Consider the following 23,246-nt stretch of genomic DNA (forward strand, 5'->3'; position numbering starts at 1 on the left):
ACACTTGTCTTCCACATAGGTACAAATGAACACACATACACAGATTGAAGAAAAGCATGTAGACAGACACAGGTATATTCAAGGCCGCTCGGGTCTGTGTGTGTCCCTCTGATTAACTCCAAGTAAACAGCCTGTCTTTGGAAAAGCAAGACACACAGTTCAGGACCCGAGTGAGGACCTCAAGCCGAGGAATGAAGATTGGATGCTATTGATTGGGAGGAGAGGAGTTTGACCTCCCCCAGCACACACTGCCCCCTACTGTCTGGATTTATATACATCAAAGAAACATGGGGGGAAAAGGGGAAGGGTTGCAACAACACATGCACACAACCAGTGAATCCAACAGTGACGGAAAAAATCTAAAAACAAGGACCCCTCCAACGCCTAAAACCCAAATCCTCCCACCCCTGTTTTTTTGTTTTTGTTTCGATAACCAAAATATCCCCCACCCTTTCTCCACCCACTCCCGAGTCTTTCCATCCTTTTCCTCCTCCCCACAAAAATCACAGGTCATTCCTGTTGGTTTCTATACAGTTATACAATATCCATGCACAAAAGAAAGAAAAGCGCACCTTCTTTTCAACAGGAGGTGCTGGTCTTTAATATTCTAAGAACATCAGGAGCACTTGAACACACCCAGGAACCTTCAAAAGTAACTGTGAAATATTATTTTTTTTCAGAGAAAAGACAACTTAAAGGCAGAAGAAAGCTAACGATGAGTAAAAGGTCATCCCTCCTTTGGTTTAACATCAATTTTTGGTTTAAAATTCAGCCCAAATCATATTTTTCTCATTAATTTCCCTTTTTTTTCTACTTTTCCCTTTAAATGTACCTGCCTATGAAAGAGCTGTTGAAGTAAACTAAAGTGAGTAGCTCTCATCCCTCTCTCTCTACTCTAGCCTTCTCTTCTGTCTCTTTTCTCGTGTAACCCCTCCACAGAAACATTCACAATGTCTTTTTTCCTTTATGAAAAAACAGTAAGTACATGCCGTAGCAAAAAACGAACGAAAGAGAAATGTACGAGAGAAAATGAGCGAACGAATAAAAAGGAATTTTAACAGTATAAAGCTTCAAGTCACAAGTTCCAAAACTAACTATCATAGTATCATAGTTTCATAATCATCGTTTATCATTAGCAGTTATTATTTTTCAGTTTTAAATTACATAAAGTTTACATGAAAGGTTTTTGAGGTATTTCAGAATTAATTGTCAACACACGCCTACCGGGTCTTAGCACTAGCCAGGGGGAGAGGTCGACTGGACAGAAGGTGGAGGGAGGGGGGAGATTGTGTCTATATATACTGTCAGTGAGTCTTCCACACTTTTTCCTAGTGCAGCCTCTGTGCTTGCACGCCGTGGAGCGAGAGAAAGAGATATTCAGTGGTGTGTTGTTGTTTTTTTTTTTTTTTTTTTTTTTACAACTACAGCCCTCTGAGCGCTTCAAGCCTCTGCCTTTTTACCCCCCTCTTTCTCTGTTACACAAAAATATCTCTGATGTGAGGGAGGCAAAGTGGCCGAGAGTAAAAGCGCACGAGGCAGAGTGAGGAAAAGGAAAAATAAAAATAAAGTACACACAAAGGCTGTGAGCTCCTAGAAGATCAACGATACAGTAACAAAGACTCTGACAGATTCAGGAGTAAACATATAATTTTGTTTCAAATAAATAGTGTATAGAAAATGTTTTATAGACTTTCTACATGATAAAGTGCTTGTATTCTAGTGTATCAAGATGGAAAGTCAATATGGGAGAAAATGCTGACACAGCCCCCACTCTGTGTCCCTCTCGTTGTGCCCCCCCACACACACCCAGCCTCCTTTCTGTCCATCCAATTATGGGTGCATTGTCTGTGTGTGAGTGCGTGTTTGTAAATGGGTGTGTAGCTTTATGCATGCATGTGTGTGTGTCCAGTGCAGTCCCACCCGTGGTTGAAGGGAAAAGGCACTCAACTCTGTCTGCAAGGCGGCCACCTCCTCCTATGTGGCACGATGCAGTCCGACTGCGCTGTTACTACTAACATGTATGTAAATGCGTGTGTGTGTATAATGTGTGCAAGTGTGTTTGTGATGGTGTTGGGCAAAGATGGGACAAGGGGGGGGAGCTCTCTTAGTTATTTTGTTTTTGTATGTGTCCCCCTAGGCAGTTTGGGACCGGTAGGCTGCAGTATCTTTGGTATTAGTGGCGGTTTCACAAACCACTCAGCTTAGTGAGGTAGCCACATTGGTTCTCACTACAAACAAATGCCATTTTGTCAGCCTTAATAACCTAGAGCTGAATCTAGCTATATGCTCACTGAACTGTATACCACAAACTTGATTTTAGCTCATCTTCCTTTGGCGTCTTTTAACCCACTGCTTACAGCAACGTGAAGTTAGTTGGTACGTCCCGACCAGCTCCTCTTCAATGACCCATCTCTTATCTAATCTGCACCGCTAATCTGACTACATTGTTGGAAATGCTACAGTTGCATCTTAAGACCATACAGATAACTATTGAGTCCTGGGCTTTGACCCCCCGCACACCCACCCTCCAATAAAACACATTGAATCAGCCAGGACGTTTGGAGGTCATTGTTTCATCCCCCCCCCCCTTCCGTTTTTACCCCGTTCTTGGGGCTCAGCTTAAAGGGGGCTGAGAGTACAGTTCTGACAGAATTGCCAGAAGAGGAGAAAGCGTCCCGTCATTTATTCTTCTCTTCAGCAGCTCCCTGTTTTTCTTTTTTTTTCTCTTTCTCACGGTAAATGTCTTCTCCGAGTCTCTATTCACACAGAATGCAAAAAAATACGTCCTTCGTCCAGTCCTTGCATCCCTCCTTTTTTTCCTTTTGAAAAGTCCTTCATTTTTTTGTTTTTGATTTATCAACAAGGTGCCTTACTTATGCACAACAGAGCACAATAGTAACAAGAAATAGAAACTTTGTGTCTATGGTACTAATTAAATACCCGCATCAATATAGAGAGGAAGAGAGAGAGAGAAAGAGGGAGAGAGATAGAGAGAGAGGGGGCAATGGGGGTAAGAGGGGAGAGGAGGTAGAGAACCAAAGATAGAATGAGTCATTTTCACTTCTGCTTCAAAATGTGTCCAGTGTATGTGTTGGAGACATTTTGTTTGTAACACATACTATGTGTGTGGTATCTTTGTCGTTTGAGGTTTGGTTATTGTATGCCTTAAAATCTGATTCTTTTTTTTCTTTCTTTTACTAAAAAAGTATATTTTAATTCAGTTAAAAGCTGATTGTTGGTTGGCTACGGCACACACCTCCCGTCATCCACGGGGCGCATTGTATAGCCGTGTGTGAACCCTAGTACCATATTCTCTGATTTGCATTAAGGCAGTAAAGCATTGGCACTAATTATTGTAGCATTTAGTCAGCGGAGTGTGGTGGTTACAGCGACTGACCGTGAGTAACCAGGAGATTTGGTTTGAATCACTTTTTGTTGAGAGCCTCTTTTTTTTTTGCAAACAGATGAGATTGAAGTGGAAGAATGAACAAGTAAATAATGTAAATTGAACCTCCACTCGGTGAGCCTTTCATCACTGCTCCTGTTGTACTTCTCTATCCCCTCTTTGTGTAATTTCTGTTTGTATTGTGTCGACGATTCTGTACGATTTGGATTGGTTTAATAAATCCCTGCCTTTTTTGCTAAATCCTTGTGATTTCAGCGTCCGGTTTTAACCATCCCCCTCCTCCGGCTTCACCAGTGCTGGTCGGATGAGGAACAACAATAGGATAATGGTTAGCTATTGATCTGCCTTCAAAGAGCTGTGAGGGCCTGAATGTGTTGTGCCATGACTTCTCCTCAGCATCTAGTGGCTCGTCCCTCCCTCCCTCTCCTCCACTCTGTACCCCCCTCGCTCTGCCGGACACAGGTGTCTGCTACCGACAGCAGGGGGCACTGTTGCTCTGTTGCAGGACTTGGGGAGGGAGAGGTGTGCTGCTGCTGCTGCTGCTGCTGCTGCTGCTGTAGTAGTTGTAGTAGTAGTGAGGTCTTTGTGTCCCCATCTCCACTGGGTTCCATGTGCTCCTCTTACATTCTGCTTTTTCATATGCAGCTGTAATGCAGTTGGCTGGAATCCCGATCGTGTTGTAGTCGTCGCTGGGTTCTCAGTTATTGATCAGAGGAAGAGCTCCCAGCAGAACAAAAAAAGCGTGTCCAGACATCTCACTCGCCTCTGCTGTTTGGTCAGAGAGACACAGAATCTCAGGCTCAGGCTGAGAGGAACAATGACACGTCTCCCCACAGGCCTCCAACATCTGTGCAAAAAAATATAGACCTGGGCCCGGAAGACCTGAGTATCTACTGCCGAGCATCTTGAGTTTCACCTTCAGGAGGGGTCAAGGCCCCGCTCTCTCTGCCTGCATCGATTCATTTTTCAATTCATTAGTTCGCTGTATGATCAGGCTGAGCTGCTCTCTGAAATGGCTGGCCATCAGGGAATACCTTTGGCCGAGGAATGAAGGAGACTACAGCAGGAGGAGAGGAGAGGGGGGAGGTAGAGGCGGAGAATTGGAAAGCCTTGTTGTTTTTTTCATAGGCTGCGTTGTTTTCTTTATGACGGCCTTGTGTGTGCAGGATGGGGCTCGGATAATAAGGCTATGTGCTGTTCTGTTGTCAGATTTATTGCCGTTCTTTCGCCCTTGTTGCTTCCGTGTGCCGGCGTAGAGGGGATGTAACGGAGAGTAAGAGAGGCAGACGCGAAGGAGGTGAGTTGGGAGAAGAAAAAAAATCAGAATCTGTGGCTACTTGGGTGGTGAAGCATAATTCAGATACCGTCCGACAAAAAAAAACATCAAATCTTTGGTGTCTCTTTACTTTGACAGATGCCATAAAAATGATTTTCTTTACAAAAGAAGACAGAATCAATGATTGTCCTTTTGTGAGAAATGCAGAGTGAACCTGACTTCACTGTTCACCTTCAGATTATGCTTGTTTCAGGTGAGAGCTTTAAATTCTGACTGACGAAAAAGATGATTGCATGGCACAAAGGATTTTCAGGCAGAGGACACATTCAGACGGTCCAGGCCAGGTGTGGGTTGTTGTCGACAGGCTTCATAGCCAAATTTCCCATGATGCCTGTTGTTCCAACCGGTTCCCCCTGGCCCTCTGAAGGCCCTCTCCTCCTCTCAGGCCTTAGAGAAAGTGGTGGCGGATGGGCCTGGCTGCCCGGGGCTGGAGCCATGGTCGTCGTGCCAGCGGTCCACGCAGCGGCGGCGGGCGTTCATGAAGAAGTTGCTGACGGTGCTGAGCTCCAGGCCGAGCTGCTGGGAGATGGTGATCTGCATTTCCTTGGATGGGCGCTTGTTCTCCTTAAAGATGGCGATGAGTGTGCGGCGCTGCAGGTCGGTGAAGACCAGGCGCTGCTTCTTGGGCGCCGTGTTGCGGTCCTTGTGTTGCTCCTGTTCTTTGCGCTTGCAGGCTTGGTGTGGATGGCAGCGGTGGGAGGGATGGGGATGAGAGTGGGAGGCAGAGAGAGGAAAGAGAACACAAAGCAAGGTAAATATACAAAAGTGATTATAATCTCGTGGCTAAATAACAAAGACAAGATGTGGAGGGAATTAAGTCGCTAAATGTATCATTAGCCAGGACTTAAAACACATAAAACTTAGTTTATACATCAGCAGAGATTCTACAGCTCCATCTCTATTGCCATATTAAAGTTGATTTAAAGCTAATCCATGCCTCCTGCCCAGTGGGAATATTCCTTCCATCCTGCAGAGTGCAGACAGGGAGCCAGCCTGCGGTGAGAGAAAGATGGGGTGGGGTGGGTGGAGGGAGGAGACTGGCTGTTGCCTGCTAGCTGGAGACACTGCTGTTTGATTCAATATTAATGCAGTTTGAGTCGCAATGGGGGACTGAGTGACTGTTGCACAAAAGTAAGCATTTTGTGAGTGTGTGTTGAAATGAGAGAGATAGAGGAGGGGCCGACGCAGGGAAAGAAAAGGTTGGAGAGAAAAGAACAGAGAAAGTGGAGGAGTAAGACAAAGTGTGTGCATGTGTGTGTGTGCGCGCGCGTGTGTGAGAGTGTATAAGAACCAAAGAGAAGAGCTGAGGAGAGGAGGGAGGGGCAGCGAGTGAAGGAGAATGAGAGAGAGAGAGATATTGACCGACTTTGCTGTAGGAATTGGGGGGGTTCTCTGTGGGGACTGAGGTCAGAATTCTCCCCCCCAGCAGGTCTACAGTCTGCTACTTCAAACGGAGCCCACTGGAGCCCCCTTCTATTGAGCTCTGAGAGTGTATTTATAACACTTTCTACACTCCCACACCCCACACCCCCCCACCCTCCAAATACAAACACTCAAGAGGTGCATGCACCGGCTGCTATGAGCCCCCTTCCCATACGCAGAGCAATTTTCAAAAGAAAACGCAGCGAATATAGTTTTTTTACACGTTTGGGAGGGGGTTGGTGGTGGGGTTGCGAGCAGTGAACACAGAAATTAATAGTTAATAGAATGCTGTATTGTGGGTAAGTGTGCTGTAACTCAAAAGTATTTGTAGGAGACAGGTGGAGAGCAGCAGACATCAGGCGCAGGGTAAAAGGCAGAATCGGCGCCCAGAGATGGTGTATAGGAGGAGTTTTGTGTGTGTGTGTGTGTGTGTGTGTGTGTGTGTGTGTGTGTGTGTGTGTGTGTGTGTGTGTGTGTGTGTGTGTGTGTGTGTGTGTGTGTGTGTGTGTGTGTGTGTGTGTGTGTGTGTGTGTGTGTGTGTGTGTGTGTGTGTGTGTGTGTGCAAGGTTAAGGCATCACCTCTGCAGCCACACGTTCCCCTGCTGGCTGAGGATCGAATCCTGCCAGAACAAGACTGTGTGTCCCTCTCAGCTTCCCTACTGTCTCAATAAAACGAGGGCAAATTGGAGAGAAAAAGAGAGAGAAAGATGCCATCCCTGTGGGGTCTCCACCTGCTGCCTTCAGTATTGTCTAATACTTTCATACTCGCCTTCAATAATGTCTCACTCCCATGCTGTGGGTGAGTGTGTGTCCTGATGCATGTAAGGACATTTTTTTTTTCTCCCTTCTCTGACTTTAATTGTGTGTGTGTGTGTGTGTGTGTGTGTGTGTGTGTGTGTGTGTGTGTGTGTGTGTGTGTGTGTGTGTGTGTGTGTGTGTGTGTGGGCGCGCACGCTTGAGGTGGGGGGGGTTGTGATTATGCTGAAGTGGCTGGAGCCAAGCAGTGGCGCTGTGTGTCTAATTACAGCGGAACAGAGCCCATTGATCAGCCATTGCAGTCCAATCTGTTTACTACAGATGTCTAACCTGCACACAGGCCAATCCATCATATTCATATTTCACATCAACACCGAAGCTGTATAAATATATATATCACACAAGTGCGCGTATATTGATATGCCACATACAGAATCGTCCAAATGCGTGCTTGTATGTACAGTATGTACAATCATCATACTTTGATTTATTACGGGATTAAGGGTAGTCATGACAATGAGGAGTATAGGAAGAGGAGGAGGAGAGTGATGTCATTTTATGGTTTGGTGAAATTATTCAGTGTCATGGTGAGTTAAGTCTCCGCAGGTCAGATGCTACAGGACGACCATTAAAGCTGCAAGAAGTCACATAAAGCTTTTGTGAGGGAATCGTTGACACTGGCGAGGGCCTTTAACGAAGTCGCTCCAAGTGTAATGACACGAGAGACACTTTTAAACCCTCAGAATCCATGGGTTCTGTTGGAGCCGTAGCCACAGACCAAGCTAAATATCATCCAGTAATCCACAGACTAACGCTGGCAGGCCCTACTCCTTCGATGGATTTAGCGGCAAATTGATTTATTTGTCGTTCATCAATATGACAACAGCCTCACTGAAAACACAACCAAGAACTGTTGATAACTCATTTTTATAGATGCAGTTGGTTTACACACCTCGTGCTTACATCATGTGTGACTGATGGACGTTAAACTATTGAGCAAAGCTTGTATGAAAATGAGATATGTCTGACTTGCGTATATCTCTTTGCATGTATAGCATTGTTGTTGTGATGAGTTGTTTGGATCATATCACCACTTATAAACCAGAGTCTATTGTCATGCATGTGATATAATGCAGGTGCAAATATATAAGTGTATTATATTTGTACATAAGTTTGTGTTTTCCACTTTCCCCGGCCAATGTTAGGAGAGATTAATCAGTTAACTGAACATTGAACCATCATCGGGTCAAATTGTTCTATTTTAAATAAATATAATTGAAATTATTTGAATGGGCTAAAACTAACGCACTGTAGTTTACACCAGCACCTAAAGTGACTTAGACTGGCCACCTTAAAAAAAAGTAGAACATCTGTATCCAAGACATAAAACCCAGTTGAACAGATAATATGATTTAAAGGAGTCATGAGGTGGTTGTGAATTTACTGAACAGTAGAAAATCCAACTGGAGAACACAACCTGGGCTTAAATGTGTATATTGTTGTTGATCACTGTTATATATTGCACTGTGTGTAAATTTAGATGCATTTTTGATAGTTGAGTGTATTTGTTGTTTTTTATTCTGCAGACACTGTGATGTCTTAATTCTTTTAATCTTACATTAGAGGGCTTATGTTAGCAGACATATCATTAGAAATGTTCAGGTGCAAGGATGATTATAGAATCTTTCATTGGATCAGCTCTGTGGTGATCATAGAGATTCACTCGGTGAAGACATGCCATCTCTGGAAGAGGATTCGTTTCCCAGCGGGACGATGAGCCTGAACATGCACTGAGGCTCCACCAGGCCTGTTTGAAGTCTGAGAATGAGCAGCAGGTACAGTCCTCACATGCACGACATGTCTTTCCCTGCACAGTCACTACTCATCTCTACATTACTGAACAAATCAAAATGTGGGACCCTCAAAGAGAGATGTCTTATCCCAAAATCCAGATAGTGAACTGCAATTCTGTTTCTTTTATATATATATATATTGGTTAACATATATTGGACCCTGTTTTTGTAACACATTCCTTTGTGTTTCAGGCTAGATTACTACAGTCAAAATTATCGAAATAGGTCTAGTTATATAGGCTATAATGATAATATGATAATCTTGTATTTCAATCTTTAAGTCTAATTATCTGTATTTTCTGCAGATACTGAACACCCCTTTTCCCTCCATTGTGTGCTTTCTTATCTTCTGTGGTTCACCCAGATGTGTGACCTCACACATGTAAGCAGAAATAAAACTCAAGCACCCACAGCATCAGGTGTAATACCATCAAATTTAGTATTTTGCAGAAATTGCTGCAGTTTTTGTCTTGTAATTAATGCATGTATTGAATGAGCTTGTTATTTTGCTTATTTTATCTCAATCTTTCTTCAAAATGGAAAATATTTTAATTTTCATCAAATTGCAGTAAATCAACTTCTACGTATTACAGAAAGATGCATCTTACAAAATGTGTGAATGGGTTCGTTTTTAAGATGTCAATAATCACGTAGGGGAAATTCAAGGGAAATTATTTTTGATCAGTGGTCTATATTACAAATTCATGATTTTATTCCCTTGGAATTTAGGATTAAAGTCATCAATTATTTGTTGGTCAGTGGTTGAAATAACAAATCTATGACTTTATTCCCTTGGAATGAAGGATTAAAGTCACAAAAATCAGAAAACATAGATCCATAAAGGTGTTTATACAATAAGAACATAAAACACGTAGCCAGGGGACGTGTTGGTTCTGTCTCAATGTCCCTGCACAACAATGTCCCAGCTTCTATGTCCACATCTCTCCGCCGGCGAGTCACGTCCTGCCCACCTCGATCGACTAACTTGCTTTGTGCCGCTTCGATCGGCAGGTGTCGCTCTCGCCGTGGCCCCGGCTGCACAGGGGGCGCTGCCTTTGCTACAGGCGCTGGATTTAGTAATCAATATCGATCGATCGGTGAGGAAGGGGGCCCTGATTACTGAACCAAGCTCGGCGTAGAAAAGAAAAAAAATCGATCATTGCAGCTTTTAGAGCTACAGTAGGCACCGAGCAGAGAGACGGACATAAAGTCGTGCACAGGAGCAGAAATCCTGGGTTTTTTTGGTGTTGGGAGTTGTTTTGTGAGGCGAACGCACCCCGCGGACACACGCACGGACACAAACAGATGTGACTTCTCTCACTTGGTGCGTGTGAACAGGAGCTGACCCACTTTGAATACATCCTCACACAGAGACCGATAAACAAAGACATGTGCGTCCTGGGGTTTATTTTGTGCACATTTGACATAGATGCAGCTTTGACTCCAGAGCTGCAGCATCCACATCTGGCAAAACTCGACTATTGTTATTTTTTATTATTTATTGTTATATTGTAATATGATTTATTATTCTACATTAATGAAGCAGATCATGTCATTGAATATCACTTCCCTTGATCGGATTCTGCTCATGCACCTTGACCAGAGCTGCAGCATCCACATCTGACAAAACTCAATTATTATAATTTATATATTGTTATATTGTAAAATATTTTTTTGATATCATTTCCTATGAATAATGCAGATCATGTCATTGAATACATTTCCCCTGATTGCACCTTTTCCTCCATCAAATTCCTCAATGAGTGATTTTTTTTTTTCTTCCCCTTTATGCTCGGCTGAAAAACTCCATAACTTGGGCCTATTTCCTTTCCCCGCTGATGACATTAATATTCTTTGCTTCACGACAAACCAAGCGAGGTTAAGAGAAAGGCCCTGGGTGTTCAATATCGATCGATAGATTCGTGAATAATTCGTGTGTGAAATTCAGTTCGTCCAATTAATTATGCCTCGGAGAGGGGGACGGGCCCGGGGAGGGATTCATGGAGTGTGTGTATGTGTGTGGGGGAGACGTGGAAACCCCACCACCTCCACTGTGAAGGAAGGAGGGGATGTGATGATCCAGCTTTCTGAAAACATGGTGTGGAAGAGGAGGAGGAGAAGGGGAAAAAAGCGAGTCAATGATCATCTGCTGTTTTACCTGTGTGGACTGACTGTATGATCCAGCAGCTGCCTCCTGCCCCAAGTCCACCGTGAGCATTAATCATTTATTGATCATCACTGCCCTTCCTGCTCATGATGAGAAAGTCAAAGCTCCACTAATATTGTGCCCATGAAACCACGAGTGCACATCTGCATCTTAAATGTTGCTGCTGCCGTTCTGTTTATTTTTCTTGTAGCACTTTATTCCAAAGTCTCCCGCGGTGTGGAATCCAATCACGGAGCCCTGTTTGTGATCCCTTTACAGCAGCCCAGGTCAAAGTCTGTTCATTTAATTAATTTACCAATAAACATGTTTACCGGTTATGGTTCGGCGCGTTCGTCTCTCACACACACTCACGCACACGTGCACACAGTCCGCAGGCCGTTTATCATTGGAAGGCAATCTGCTCCTCACTGATAATCTATGTGCGTTTATTTGCAAGAAGCCTCATGTTTGAGCTTCAGTCTGTTTATTAAGTAACGTCTCTGTTGTTTCGCACGGGCTGTTGCCCTAAAGATTGATGGCAGCGTGTACGCGCACGGCCCCTCTCTCTGAACACTGTGGCATCAATTGTGTCCAGGCTGCAGGGCAGTGCCAAGCTCTCTCTCTCTCTCTCTCTCTCTCTCTCTCTCTCTCTCTCTCTCTCTCTCTCTCTCTCTCTCGCTACTCGCCAGGCCCCAAAACACTCGCAGCTCAATATTCCTTAATGTAATGAGTGAGAATTGGTGTTAATATACTGATAAAGCGACACAGTGTGTTTGTTTGCCACCTCCCGAGACTCAGCTGCGAGGCATTTCTTCTCTGGCCCTTCAATAACACTCAGGCCTGAACCCGGTGACACCCCTCACCCATGCACATCGCACCTCACTGCTGCAACACTCGTGCCTGCAACATTTTAGTCAGCGTCGATTACCTTTTCAAATTTGCTGCATCATCTATCGTGATTGCATGGAATGTATGTTTTGATGAAGAGTATGTGTGTGTTTATATACATATATAGATGCATCAAAAACATCTTATTTTGTATTTTTTGTAACCCCATGAGAGCTACAGGATCCAGATATTGGTATTATTATTATCACTATAAGTAGTAGTAGTAGTACCCTATTGTATATATCAGCATGTATAGCATTATTGCTACTGTTAATTTTACTACTACTATTTAGCTGGTGCTAAATCATTATATCTAGAAGTATTACTATTATTAGTTTCATTATAACAACCAATCTGACAGTGCTTATATGACGGTTACACAACTGTTCGTGTTCTCTCTCTTCTCTCTCCCCCCTCTCTCTTCTCTCTCCCCCGTCTTTTTCTGCTCACCCCAACCAGTCGACGCAGATTGTGTCCGGATCTCCTTTGAGGTTTCTTCCCGTCCACGGTCTCCAATACTCGCTCCTTGTGGGAACTGACTATGACTATGCAAAGAGCCTTGAGACAATGTTCGTTGTGATTCGGTGCGAGAATTGAACTGATTTGAAAATGCACCTGAGAAATAGAATTTCAATCCTTGTTTTCGCCCCCACGTGTTATTTGCAACCCAGTGGTAAACCTGAGAAATTGCACCGTGCTAAAAAAAAAAAAATGCATTAATCAGTGAAGGCTGCAGCCTGTGGTGATCACCCTCCTTGTGAGGTTTTAGATAATTAAATGCACTGAGCCATTTAAGCGCATGATTGAATGAACAGTATGACTGAATTTAAACTTGCGTTATTATCATCGCTCTCTTTTTTGGCCAGTTTAATAGCAGCCTTGGTCCGCCATTTATTTGTGTGAGTGGATCCATTGTTAGTGTGATACTCTTACCCGCGATTATCATTGATTTCATTCATAATTGCTTTGACCAGTTATGCGTGATGGCGGTAATGATCACGAGCCTTTATTTTGTAGACAGCGAGGAAGGCCTGTACCGTGTCATGCCCCAGAACAACAGGTGTGTGTGGGTCCGCCACATAGCAGCGTGTGTTTATGTGTGTGAAAGTGTGTGTTTTCGAAAATAAATGAATTTATTAGATTTTTTTTTTTACTTTGAGAAATTTGGAAAATATGCTTGAATGTGGTTATATATGTATATTGGTTATTGGTTAACTCGTTATGTTCTGCAAAAAATCTGAATGAAAAAAAACCTTTCATATTCAAAAATAATAGAAACAGAGATAAACCATCAAATTCACCGCATAAGGAATTAACAGCAATGAATTAACATTGCAACTGTTGTGTGTCTCTGTGGGCTCTTGTGGATTTGGAGGGTGAGCGGTGGGTGGAGAAGCTCTGTGGCCGCTCAATAGACTCTCAGCTCTGGCATCCATGCGGATGTGAGGCCGGTGCCAGCAGCCAAACTCCCCTTAAGCTCCTTTTCATTTACTGAGCAGAGTTTACACGCGTTTTTAAAGCTGCGTAAATCTGCCCGAAGCTCTGGAATAGTGGGAAAGCAAAGAAAAAGTCCGATATGCGAAGGAAAATTGAAAGAAAGTAAGCCCGAACTATTGTGCTCACGGTACTAATCAACCTTTAAATCCTGCAGGGCTATAGCCAGGTTTACACAGGTCAAGCAGGTCAAAGTTTCCCTTCTTCTGTCCATGTCACCACTGCTAATGGTGAGGTGCGCATATTTAGAAAAGATAAATAATTTCCCTCAAATGTCCGCAGCGCTCCTGGCTGTCACCTCCCTGCTCATGTCTTCTCTGTCGCACAGTCAGAGGACACACTTCACTCTGCGGGGAGACGGACAGCTTTTCAACATGCACGAATTGTCCACATTCAGTTCAACTCAATCATGTGAGAGGAGGAGAGTGAAATACGTGTAACCCAGCGCTTATTGACTTCACTGCATGTTCCTTTAATGCAAAAAAACCCCCGAGATATTACATTGAATAAAATAAAATCTTAATTATTTTTATTTCAAATTCCATTTGTCACCGTTTGCAAATCGAATGAGTTGAAATTATGTACTATAGTAGATTGAGCCTGCATTTTACAACTTTTTATTTTTACAGTTTACTTAGTAAAATACCTTTTCATTAAATCTTTTTGCCAAATTACTTGATGATTGAAAAATAGATAATGATCATAATAATAAATATATATAGACCATCGTTATTATTATTATTAATATTAGTAGTAGTAGTATTGTTATTATTATGATTGGTGTTGTTGTTTATCGTATTATTTATTTCTTATTTATATATTTGATGGTGTTTAAAACTGCTGTCTTTTAATATAAAACGTCAAGAAAACGAAAAATATTGAAATACACACACACACACGTTGCAGTGTTCTCCTCACACAGTAGAAATAATAAGTCAGCATTTTATTAGCGGCTCAGTAAAGACGAATTAAAAGTTAAATTCATAATTTTAGAATAACCCGCAGCCAGTTCGTTATATTTAATAACATGTAATACAAAGGCTTTATGGGGTGACATCGATTCATCCATCAATTGATTTCACAGTCGTTTTGTTCCTTTGTTGATCTGTGTGGGGTTGCCCAACCGGAGTTTCGAGTTGCATCTGTGGGTACGATACACACCAACGTGTGTATCTGTGTGTTTGTGTACGTGTGTTTGCGTGTGTGCGTGTGTGCGTGTGTGTGTGTGTTTGCGGCTTTGTTGTGATCGACCCTGAGACTCAGAGGTTCTGTACAAACCATCTGCAGGCTCTCATTTCAAAAAAGGCCGAGGCACATTTGTCAGCAGCAGAATCCGAACCGCTCTGTCTCTGTTTCCTTTTCACATTATCACTCGTATATTTATTAAAAATCCAAACGGAGAATATAAGACTAAAATGTCAAGTCCAACACTTCATTTCATATTTTACTGGCTCTGAAAATATGTTTTCTCCTTCAGTGTAGCAAATTTACGAGACATAATTTAATTTGTGATATGACTGAGGAAAATATGTTGCCTATCTTTTCTTCTTATCAACTCCCAAATACATCAGATTCCCTTTATCGGTATGTATCAGGAAAGAAATAAGTAGAATCTGATTTATTTGATCTCAAAATCTATAATATATCTATCTATTGTAGAGTATCTACTGAATGTCATATGTTCCAGCTATTGTGAGATTAAATAACTCCCATCTGTTATGGAAACCTTACAGTGGACTCCAGCCTCTCCTCACAGTAATTGCGTGGACAGTGTCCTTGCCTCGTGTTTTTAGCCTGCGCATTAAACAAGCCATTATCGGGCCTTTAATAAGCGATGGGCTGTCGGGACTTCAGATAAGCAGCCAATGTGTGGACACATCGCTGCCTCCTCACTGCTGCTGCTTCAGCGGCGCTGCATGGACACAGATTTACGATCTATCCACCAGAAAAAGTAATCCGTTACTTATTTACCCCACATATCAGACTCCTCACTCATAGGGAGCAGAAACACTAGATCGCACAGTTATGTATATCTCAGGTGTTTCCTCAGTGATATATAACAGTGTGAGGCCGGTGAGGTCACTGGGCCAGTGTTTGCTTGGATCAGGTTAAAGGAGGAGGTTGCAGGATTTGCGGGGAAGCGTTGCATGCGTCAGTGCGCGCCCAGATTTTGGGGGGTAGCCCACCGGTGTTACGTAACAACAGGGGTGAGCTGCATGATGAGCTCTGTACAACCGTCACTGGCCCTGGGTCTTATGTAACCCCCAAACACGCACACACACACACACGCACACACACATTGGAAGGTCAAAAGCCACAGTTTGATTTGTTTGTCATCAGCCATCACCACAGACAGATCCACACACAACCTTTATCTTGGAAATCCTTTTTTGCGCAGCCATTTGACTCCTATGCGTAAAAGACGAATAATCAGATTTAATTATGATTATCTGTGATCTGGGGGCCCTTTTGTATTTCTGCCTATAAGGGTAGGAGGGATGGAGTTTGTTTGTGTGTGTGTGTGTGTGTGTGTGTGTGTGTGTGTGTGTGTGTGTGTGTGTGTGTGTGTGTGTGTGCGCGCGCGTGTGTGTGTGTGTGGGGGGGCGGGGGCGCAGTGCCATTAACCCTTTGATGCTAGCCGCGTGCATTCAGTCGACTCTGCCAGCAATTTGATTTAAAGGTCATTCTCTCCTATCGATCCGGCTTGGCGAGGGGGCGACGGAGTAGCGTAGGAATTGATCATCTAAAATAGAAGAGACGGTATTCGAGACTGTACAGACCTCTGCTGCATTTCTAATTACTAAGTGCCCCCCCCGTCCCCCACCCCCACCCGTGTGAATTGGAATTGGACTCATCTGATTTCTATTAAAATTACCTTATTTTAAATAAGTCGTTCGGCATGGTCAGCGTGTGTGCGCAGGACGGAGCAGCGGTGTGGGTGGGATGTATAATCAGAGACGAAGAGGTTAAACGACTGTTAACTTCGCGTGGTCTCCATCACAGAAATATGAAAATGTATATATATATACCTCTCAGATTTTAGCGTCAGCACTTGACTGTTTTTGACCAGGGCAGGCGGGAGGTGAGCAACAAGCCTGCCTGAGAGCGCGTGTGCGTTCATTAGTCATTCTGTTGTGTGTTATGAAGGCTGAGCTGTTAATGGGAGAAATGGTGTTGCATGGTGGAGATGGAGGGATGTGTGTGTAAGGGGAGGGGGGGTTGCATGGCTGCATGGCGCAGCTCCAGAGATGGAGAGGAGAGGCCGGGGGAATGGAAATCGATACAGATTCAGGGCTCGCCAGATCGGCCTTAACAATGTGGCGCAGACGCACTCTACATCCCGATCACATACACACAGGAGAGAAGGAGGCGACACGTATGCAGGGCAGACTGGAGCTGGTGCTATATAATATTGTACTGTGTTATAGATAGGCCTACAGTAATGCAGGATGGGGAGCTGTGGCCTCTATAGTTGCAAACAGTCCAAATCTAACAAAAATCAATCATATTTTAGGCTATATGTATATGTGATAAATATTAATATCAGCCTACAACATGAAGATTTATAGGCTACTAATTTAAAGTTGAATTAATTGGGTTTTGCCTCCACCACACACACACATAGGACCATGCTTCCTCACTCAGGGCTGCAGATAATGATGCACGGCGTGAGATGTCATCTCATCTGCCACGAGCTGCGCTGAACCCCGGGATTTAAGCAAAATAGCCCGGAGGTATAACCTCAAGAAAATGACTGTTGCTCTCCCACCAGAGGATTTCAAAGGCGATGCTCGTACATGCGCGTCTCGGTACTTACAGCTCATGCGCTTAACGAACAACGAGGCTCTGAAAACCGCAGCTGCACTGTTTACTCCCCTATCTTTCCCTCACACATCAATTATTAACGTATCAATCGATCATTTCGCAGGCTAACATCAAGCCGAGTCTTCATGCAGGAAAAAAAAAAATCCTGTTTTAGATTAGCCTATCCGGCATCAATCACATCTTAATGCTCAATCCAATTAAACCCATTATCCGTGGCTCAAATGACCTCCCCAAAAAAGAGCATCACTCCTGACTGTTTATGGGATATTTTTTTCGCATGAGGGTCCAAATTTATTCCGCAGCTCCAATGCAAACAACAAACAAAAGCCAGGGATGTGATTTAAATGGAAACCCCCGCGTGGCTTCGCACTGGACAGGAAAGTAGGATGCTGTGATTGACACGATTGTGGATTGTAATATTGATCGATGGGTGGAAGCTGTTGGATGAAATAATGGTGTTTAGGGCCTATACAAGAATGCTATTAACTATGTATTGGTAAAAAACCCTCGCTCACCACATTGGATTGTCCTCAAAACAGAGACAAGATGCTGCAGGTCAGTGTTTAGGGTGCACGTTTCAGCACCATGGACAGCACCACAAAACCACAAAATCTATATTTGCCTTTATTGTGAAGGGAAATAATAAAAACCTGTAACCAGCTGTTATCATCTTCTGGTAAAATATACAGCAAATTAATAATATAATAATGTAGTTGATTTTTAGTCAAGCACTTAGTTCTAAAATATGCAAATTGTATCTATTTTCTGCATCTAGTTAAGAAAAAAACCCACGAAATAACCTAGGAGTTGCTTGTCAGCTCTATGAAAATATTTTTACTCAACCGAAGAAAATGATGGAGAGCTTTACCCAGGGAAATGTGCGCAGTTTGACAGGGATGTGGGGGTTGGGTGTTGCTCCAGGACTGCAGGGCCTGCCTGCATGCACTACATAAACTGCGTGTGTAGTCCATTGTAATGTGTGATGTGAATGGCGGCCTCTCTGCACCCTGATTCGCAACAATGTTTTTCCTCCGTGTCCTGTGGGTCTTGACCTGTGCACCCCTGGCACGTGTCTCCGGCCATTCAGATGGTAATGAAGCAAGTGCGCTTTTTTTGTGATTTGGATCTTGGTATGTCATGGCACAGAGGAATTAAGGTCTTAGAGGAAACATCTGGTGAGAAATACGTCTATAATTCATGCTACTGGGAATTACAACGTGTTGTTTATGGAATTTTAACACACGTTATTTTCTGTTGTGCAGCATCTGTGTGGAAAGATGTGTTAAATGTGTGAGGCTAACCAATGGCTGCATAACCCAAACCCCAAAGGGCAGATGAGTGAGAGGGTGTACATGATTACAGTATAGGGGAAAAAAGACCTCTGCAGGAGCTTTCTTCCTTTCTTTCTCTCTTTTTTAAAACAGCTGTCCCTTTTCCTCCCCCTTTTGTCCGGATCCAGCCTCCCCCCTCTCTCACTCTCACTCTCCCCTTCCCTGCTCCAGGGGAGAGACCAATGGGAGAGAGTGCTGAGGCGGGATAATTGATAGATGCACTGGCTATCCTTATCGATCAGGGCCGTATTGACCCGACCAAATACATTGAGATGGAGTGTGGAATTCAACACAGATGCAAAGACGAATTGTTTTCATCGTTTATACGATCTTTAAACGCCTCCCAAACCTCACGTCGCCCGGAGTCTCTCTCACTCCTCAGAGCTTTAACAATGAAGCTGCCCCATTTATTTAACACTGTAGTGGACTGATGCATGTGCCTTAAAGTGCAGAGGATATGTATCATATAATAAAAAGCCTCGCTGTTTGCCTGGCCTTAGTGTTATTGCCCTTACACAATAGGTGGGGAAGCATGTGGGTCTGTGCCCTCGTTGCATTGGGAGATGTTGAGCGTGAAGGACACACAATCCCGCCAAACAGGGCTGTATGTGTGTGTGTGGTTTTTTTTTCGTTTCAGGGGTAGATTGTCATGTGTGTGTGTGTGCAGACACTGGCATTTTCACATTAGCTAAGCAGGGCAGCTGCATTGATTTGTGTGACTGTGATGAATTTGGAATAGTAATTTGAATTTATTGATTGATGTGGCCGACCAAGTATGGCCCAGCCTCACTTTCAGCATCACCCCCCACCCAGCCAGCCACCCCCATATACTCTCAGCCCACATGCGGACCTGAGGATAATGGCGATTTTAAATGCAATAAGTAAAAATGTTGCCCCGTGCATTTACATACGAAGTCATTTGTCATTTCAGCAAAATGAATTCTGGGCGAACAATACAGGCTGGAAATCTGCTGTTTCAGCAAGGGGAAATAAACAGATTTAGTAGAAATATTATATTTAGAAGAAACATGTAATGTTTTATAATACATTTAGAAATTTGACTATTTATAAAATCTATCTAGGCTGGGTTAAATTTAGAGTGTTGTGCAGCCTAACAAAACACACACACAAACACACGCACACACTATTTGTGTTGGATGAATACAGATTCAGATTAATAGAATGTGGATAAGATTATTTTTTTGGAATTGTAGGTATTTAATGGTAGCAATTGTAATTGTAGTCAATTATCTATACATACATATTGTATGTATTGTAATTTACAGACATACACACACACACACGCACACACACACACACACATTTTTTGTTAGATGAAAACAGATACAAATAAATACAATGTGGATAAAAAACATTAAAAAGTTTGCTATTGTAGAGTTTATATGTTAATTTCCTCTTCTCCCTTTTTGTAATAGTAGTTGTTTGATTGAATTAATTGTATGTAGAGTTACATGCATATACACACATATACATTGTATGTATTGTATTACACGCACATACAAACAAACACACACACACACACACACACACACACACACACACACACACACACACACACACACACACACACACACACACACACACACACACGCGCACCTCTTACACCTGTACACGCTGTCCTGAGCCCAAACCAGATTACAATACGCAGTAGGTGCTCAGTGCGCGCAGGACTGTGCCACACTCCAACATGTCAGTTGGACTGGGGGGTTTTATCCTGACTCCGGGTGTGGAAGATATAAAACCCCACAGCCTAATTAGCTTTAACAGCAGTGGCACTTAAAGAGACAATTGTGGGAGTGTTTAAATCTTTATTTACCAGAACCCCACTAAATGCGCAAAGGAACAATTTACATGCCATTAAGTGCTTTTCAATAGGGCATCGACTGGAACTAAAATATGCCACTATATCTGCTTAATTGAACTGTTCTCTGAAATACGACGCAGAGGAGCTGATTGACGTTTGGGAGCGCATGCACGTCTGAACAGGGCCTTTACACAAACATCAATGAGAGGGGACCTCTCACTCACATCTCTGTTTTAACCCCGCTGCGACGTCTCTCGGTTTCATTTACGTCCTGTTAAGCAGGTTGTAAGTGTTAAAGGGGTTTTAAAGGAAGGGGGCGGGGGTGTTGGATCAAATCACAGCGTTAAGTGGGATAATCTCGGAGCAAAACAAATCCGAGCAATGCATCAAGGATATGAAACATCCAGGTAGAGGTAGTAAGGATTTGTGTTACAAATCGTCTCTTATATTGAACAGTGGGAATGACTAGTAGTTTTTGTTACAGTGTCCCACTCATACTTCGACAGCTGCAGAATATCTACACCAGGCCCTAAACCAACTTTGGAGACAAGATATCTCTTAATATCTGCACATCGCGACAACAGAGGCCAGAGAAAGACGCATCTGTTTGTGTCTCTGTCTTTCTGATCCAAATCGATCATTTATTATTATACGCCACTCTGAAAGGGGACCCCTGGACCTGAAATATTGATCCATTGGGGGGTCACGCTGCCCCTGACTCTTTGGCCAGGCCTCAGACGATCCTCGTTTGCAACGATTTGACAGATGAAGCGCCAAAGTATTATATCAAGTGCGTTTGGTGAACTGTAACCGGGTTATTTGAGCTGCAGTTATCTTAGGGTGTATGTTTGTTTTGGTTGTTGTGCGTTTTAAGTAATAGCTGCGAGATGTGATCAATTCTGGTCTCAGCTTTGATTTCCTTTGTTTGTCCTCGTCCTCTGTGTGTTTTTGTTTGTGTGAGGGAGAGAAAAAGAAGGTGAGACAGGGGGAGAGGGGTGTGTGTGTACATGCTGAAACCGTGCGTAAAAACCAAATACGTCTGTACGGGTTGTGTTTGCACCCGTTCTGCTTTGGAGAGATGCCACCTCTCTTTTGTTTATAACACCCCCCAGTTGCTGCACAAACAGCTGTACTATCATGGATCGTAGCATCAATCAAAATATAGATCCCCCCCAAACACCTAACACCCCAACTGTCATGATGAAGTTTTCCTCGATACAATCGACTAATAACTTCTAGTAATGTCTGTTTGAGCAGGTATTGACAGTCTCGCCACATTGACTTCTAATTGATCCCTCCACATCACTCAGGTTGGGAGCTGTCTCCTCACTCACCTGCAAGCCTGAGCGCTGACATCCGCTGGAACTCGGGCTCCTGCAGCCACTTCCACATCCTCCTGAACGTCTCCCGGCCAGACTTGAGTTTACTCCACGGTTTAGGATTCCGCAGCAGATCGGACAGAGTTCCCTGGGACCGGCACAAGATCCTCTGAGCAAAGATGGCCTGGGGAATGCTGTAGCGCTTGAGCTCCGCTGTTATTCGCTGCGCCACCTCCTTGGTGTTTATCTCCTCCACCTGCCCCGACCCAGCTCCCTGCCCGCCTCCCACCACCGTCTGCCTGTCCCGGTCTGACAGCATGGACCCGTTTGCCTGAGAGTGCGGATGGCTGTGATGGTGGAGGCCGTTCAAGGATGTCATGAGCCCGGCCCCGTGGCCCCCGAGACCCCGGGCCAGGTGCTCCTCTCCCCGGGACAGCATGGCTGCGTGGGACTCAAAGCCCCCAGAGGAGAGCATCTTGTCGTTGGACAGGTGAGCTCCGGGACCGTAGGCGCTGAGAGTCTGTTGGGAGTTGTGCAAAGACCCCAGACCGTTAGACAGAGGGGATAGGGGCTGCCCCATGCCGGACATGTCTTTGGGGTAGTGGCCGTAGAGGTTACTCATGGAGGCGAGGCTTCGGTCGTCCCTCATCAGGGTGAAGCTGCCGCTGACGTTCCCGGCCGAAAGTCGCTGGTGCGGGTGATGGTGAGCGTGAGCGTGCGGGTGCGGATGGTGAAATTTCTCGGAGACGGTGGATATGGGGGGCAGGTGCTGCAGCGGCGTCAGCGTGGTGTAGGTGCTGCTCAGGCTCATCCCGGAGTCGCACGACATGGTCATCGCCGGATGCAGGGGGCCGGACAGAGCATGGTCCGTGCGGTAGTCCCCCGCTCCCTCCAGTATCGAGGCCATGCTGGACACCATGGCTGACCGTCCGTGCGACACCAAGTTCCGATGCGACGACGACTGGCGCGCGTGTGCGGAGTTCATTAAGTCGCTCGTTTGATGGGAGTGAGGCACACCGTGCAGATTTCCAATGTTTTCCATTGTAAGCTCCATTGTTGAAAGGATCTTTATTTCCACCCCTCTCGCCACTCTCGCTCTCTCCCTCGCGCTTCTCTCTCCCGCTCTCTCTCACTGTCGCTCTATCTCACGCTCCTTTCCAATAAATTTTGAACGATTTCAAATCCAAGCCATTGATTGTAGTTGCCTCTCTGCAGTCAATCCAGCATGGTTTTAAAAGATCGGGTCCCCGGCCGCCACGCAAACTGCGCCGCAATCAAACCTCTGCGCTCGGTGCGTGAAGGTGTCTAGCTGCGCCTGCCTGGATTTCTCTCCGCTGTGGAGCACCACTGTACCCAAAGCGCCGCTCCGCTCTCTGTGTGTATATTGACGCGCCCGCGCTCATGTCAGGGATGAGACTGAGCCTGTGTGCGCATGTGCGCGCCCCCGCGGTGCATCCTCGCACTCGCGCCCTCTGTCTGGGGCCAGTCTGACGTCACTGCCCCCTCCCCATGTCATGGGGTTCTTCATGTTGCACACTGAACCCCGAATTCCTGCAAAAAGATTACATTAGACACTTGTTGAGATAAAAACACAGAAGTGCAATCCTCTGCAATCCTGTTCGTGCGCAACATTTACACTCAGATG

The 23,246-nt window shown here is 44.4% G+C and overlaps 1 protein-coding gene across 1 annotated transcript; it reads right to left on the minus strand.

Moving 5' to 3' along the window:
- Positions 1 to 44: 44 nt before the first annotated feature.
- On the minus strand, positions 45 to 22,965 carry onecut3a (one cut homeobox 3a). The gene is made up of 2 exons (XM_047342805.1): positions 21,617 to 22,965; positions 45 to 5,416 (listed from the first exon to the last, which is right to left on the minus strand). The coding sequence occupies exons 1-2, from the start codon at positions 22,653 to 22,655 to the stop codon at positions 5,124 to 5,126; spliced, it is 1,332 nt and encodes a 443-aa protein (XP_047198761.1). The 5' UTR covers positions 22,656 to 22,965; the 3' UTR covers positions 45 to 5,123.
- Positions 22,966 to 23,246: the final 281 nt, after the last annotated feature.

This window comes from Hippoglossus stenolepis, chromosome 14, assembly GCF_022539355.2.
Source record: "Hippoglossus stenolepis isolate QCI-W04-F060 chromosome 14, HSTE1.2, whole genome shotgun sequence".
NCBI classification, from domain to species: Eukaryota; Metazoa; Chordata; class Actinopteri; order Pleuronectiformes; family Pleuronectidae; genus Hippoglossus; species Hippoglossus stenolepis.

Bases quoted from the DNA above. Each gene is read 5' to 3' on its own strand.
- onecut3a (XM_047342805.1), bottom strand. From the start codon at position 22,655: ATGGAGCTTACAATGGAAAACATTGGAAATCTGCACGGTGTGCCTCAC. The intron at 5,417-21,616 runs GTGAGTGAGGAG...ATCCACACCAAG, and splicing joins GTCAGCGCTCAGGCTTGCAG to CCTGCAAGCGCAAAGAACAG.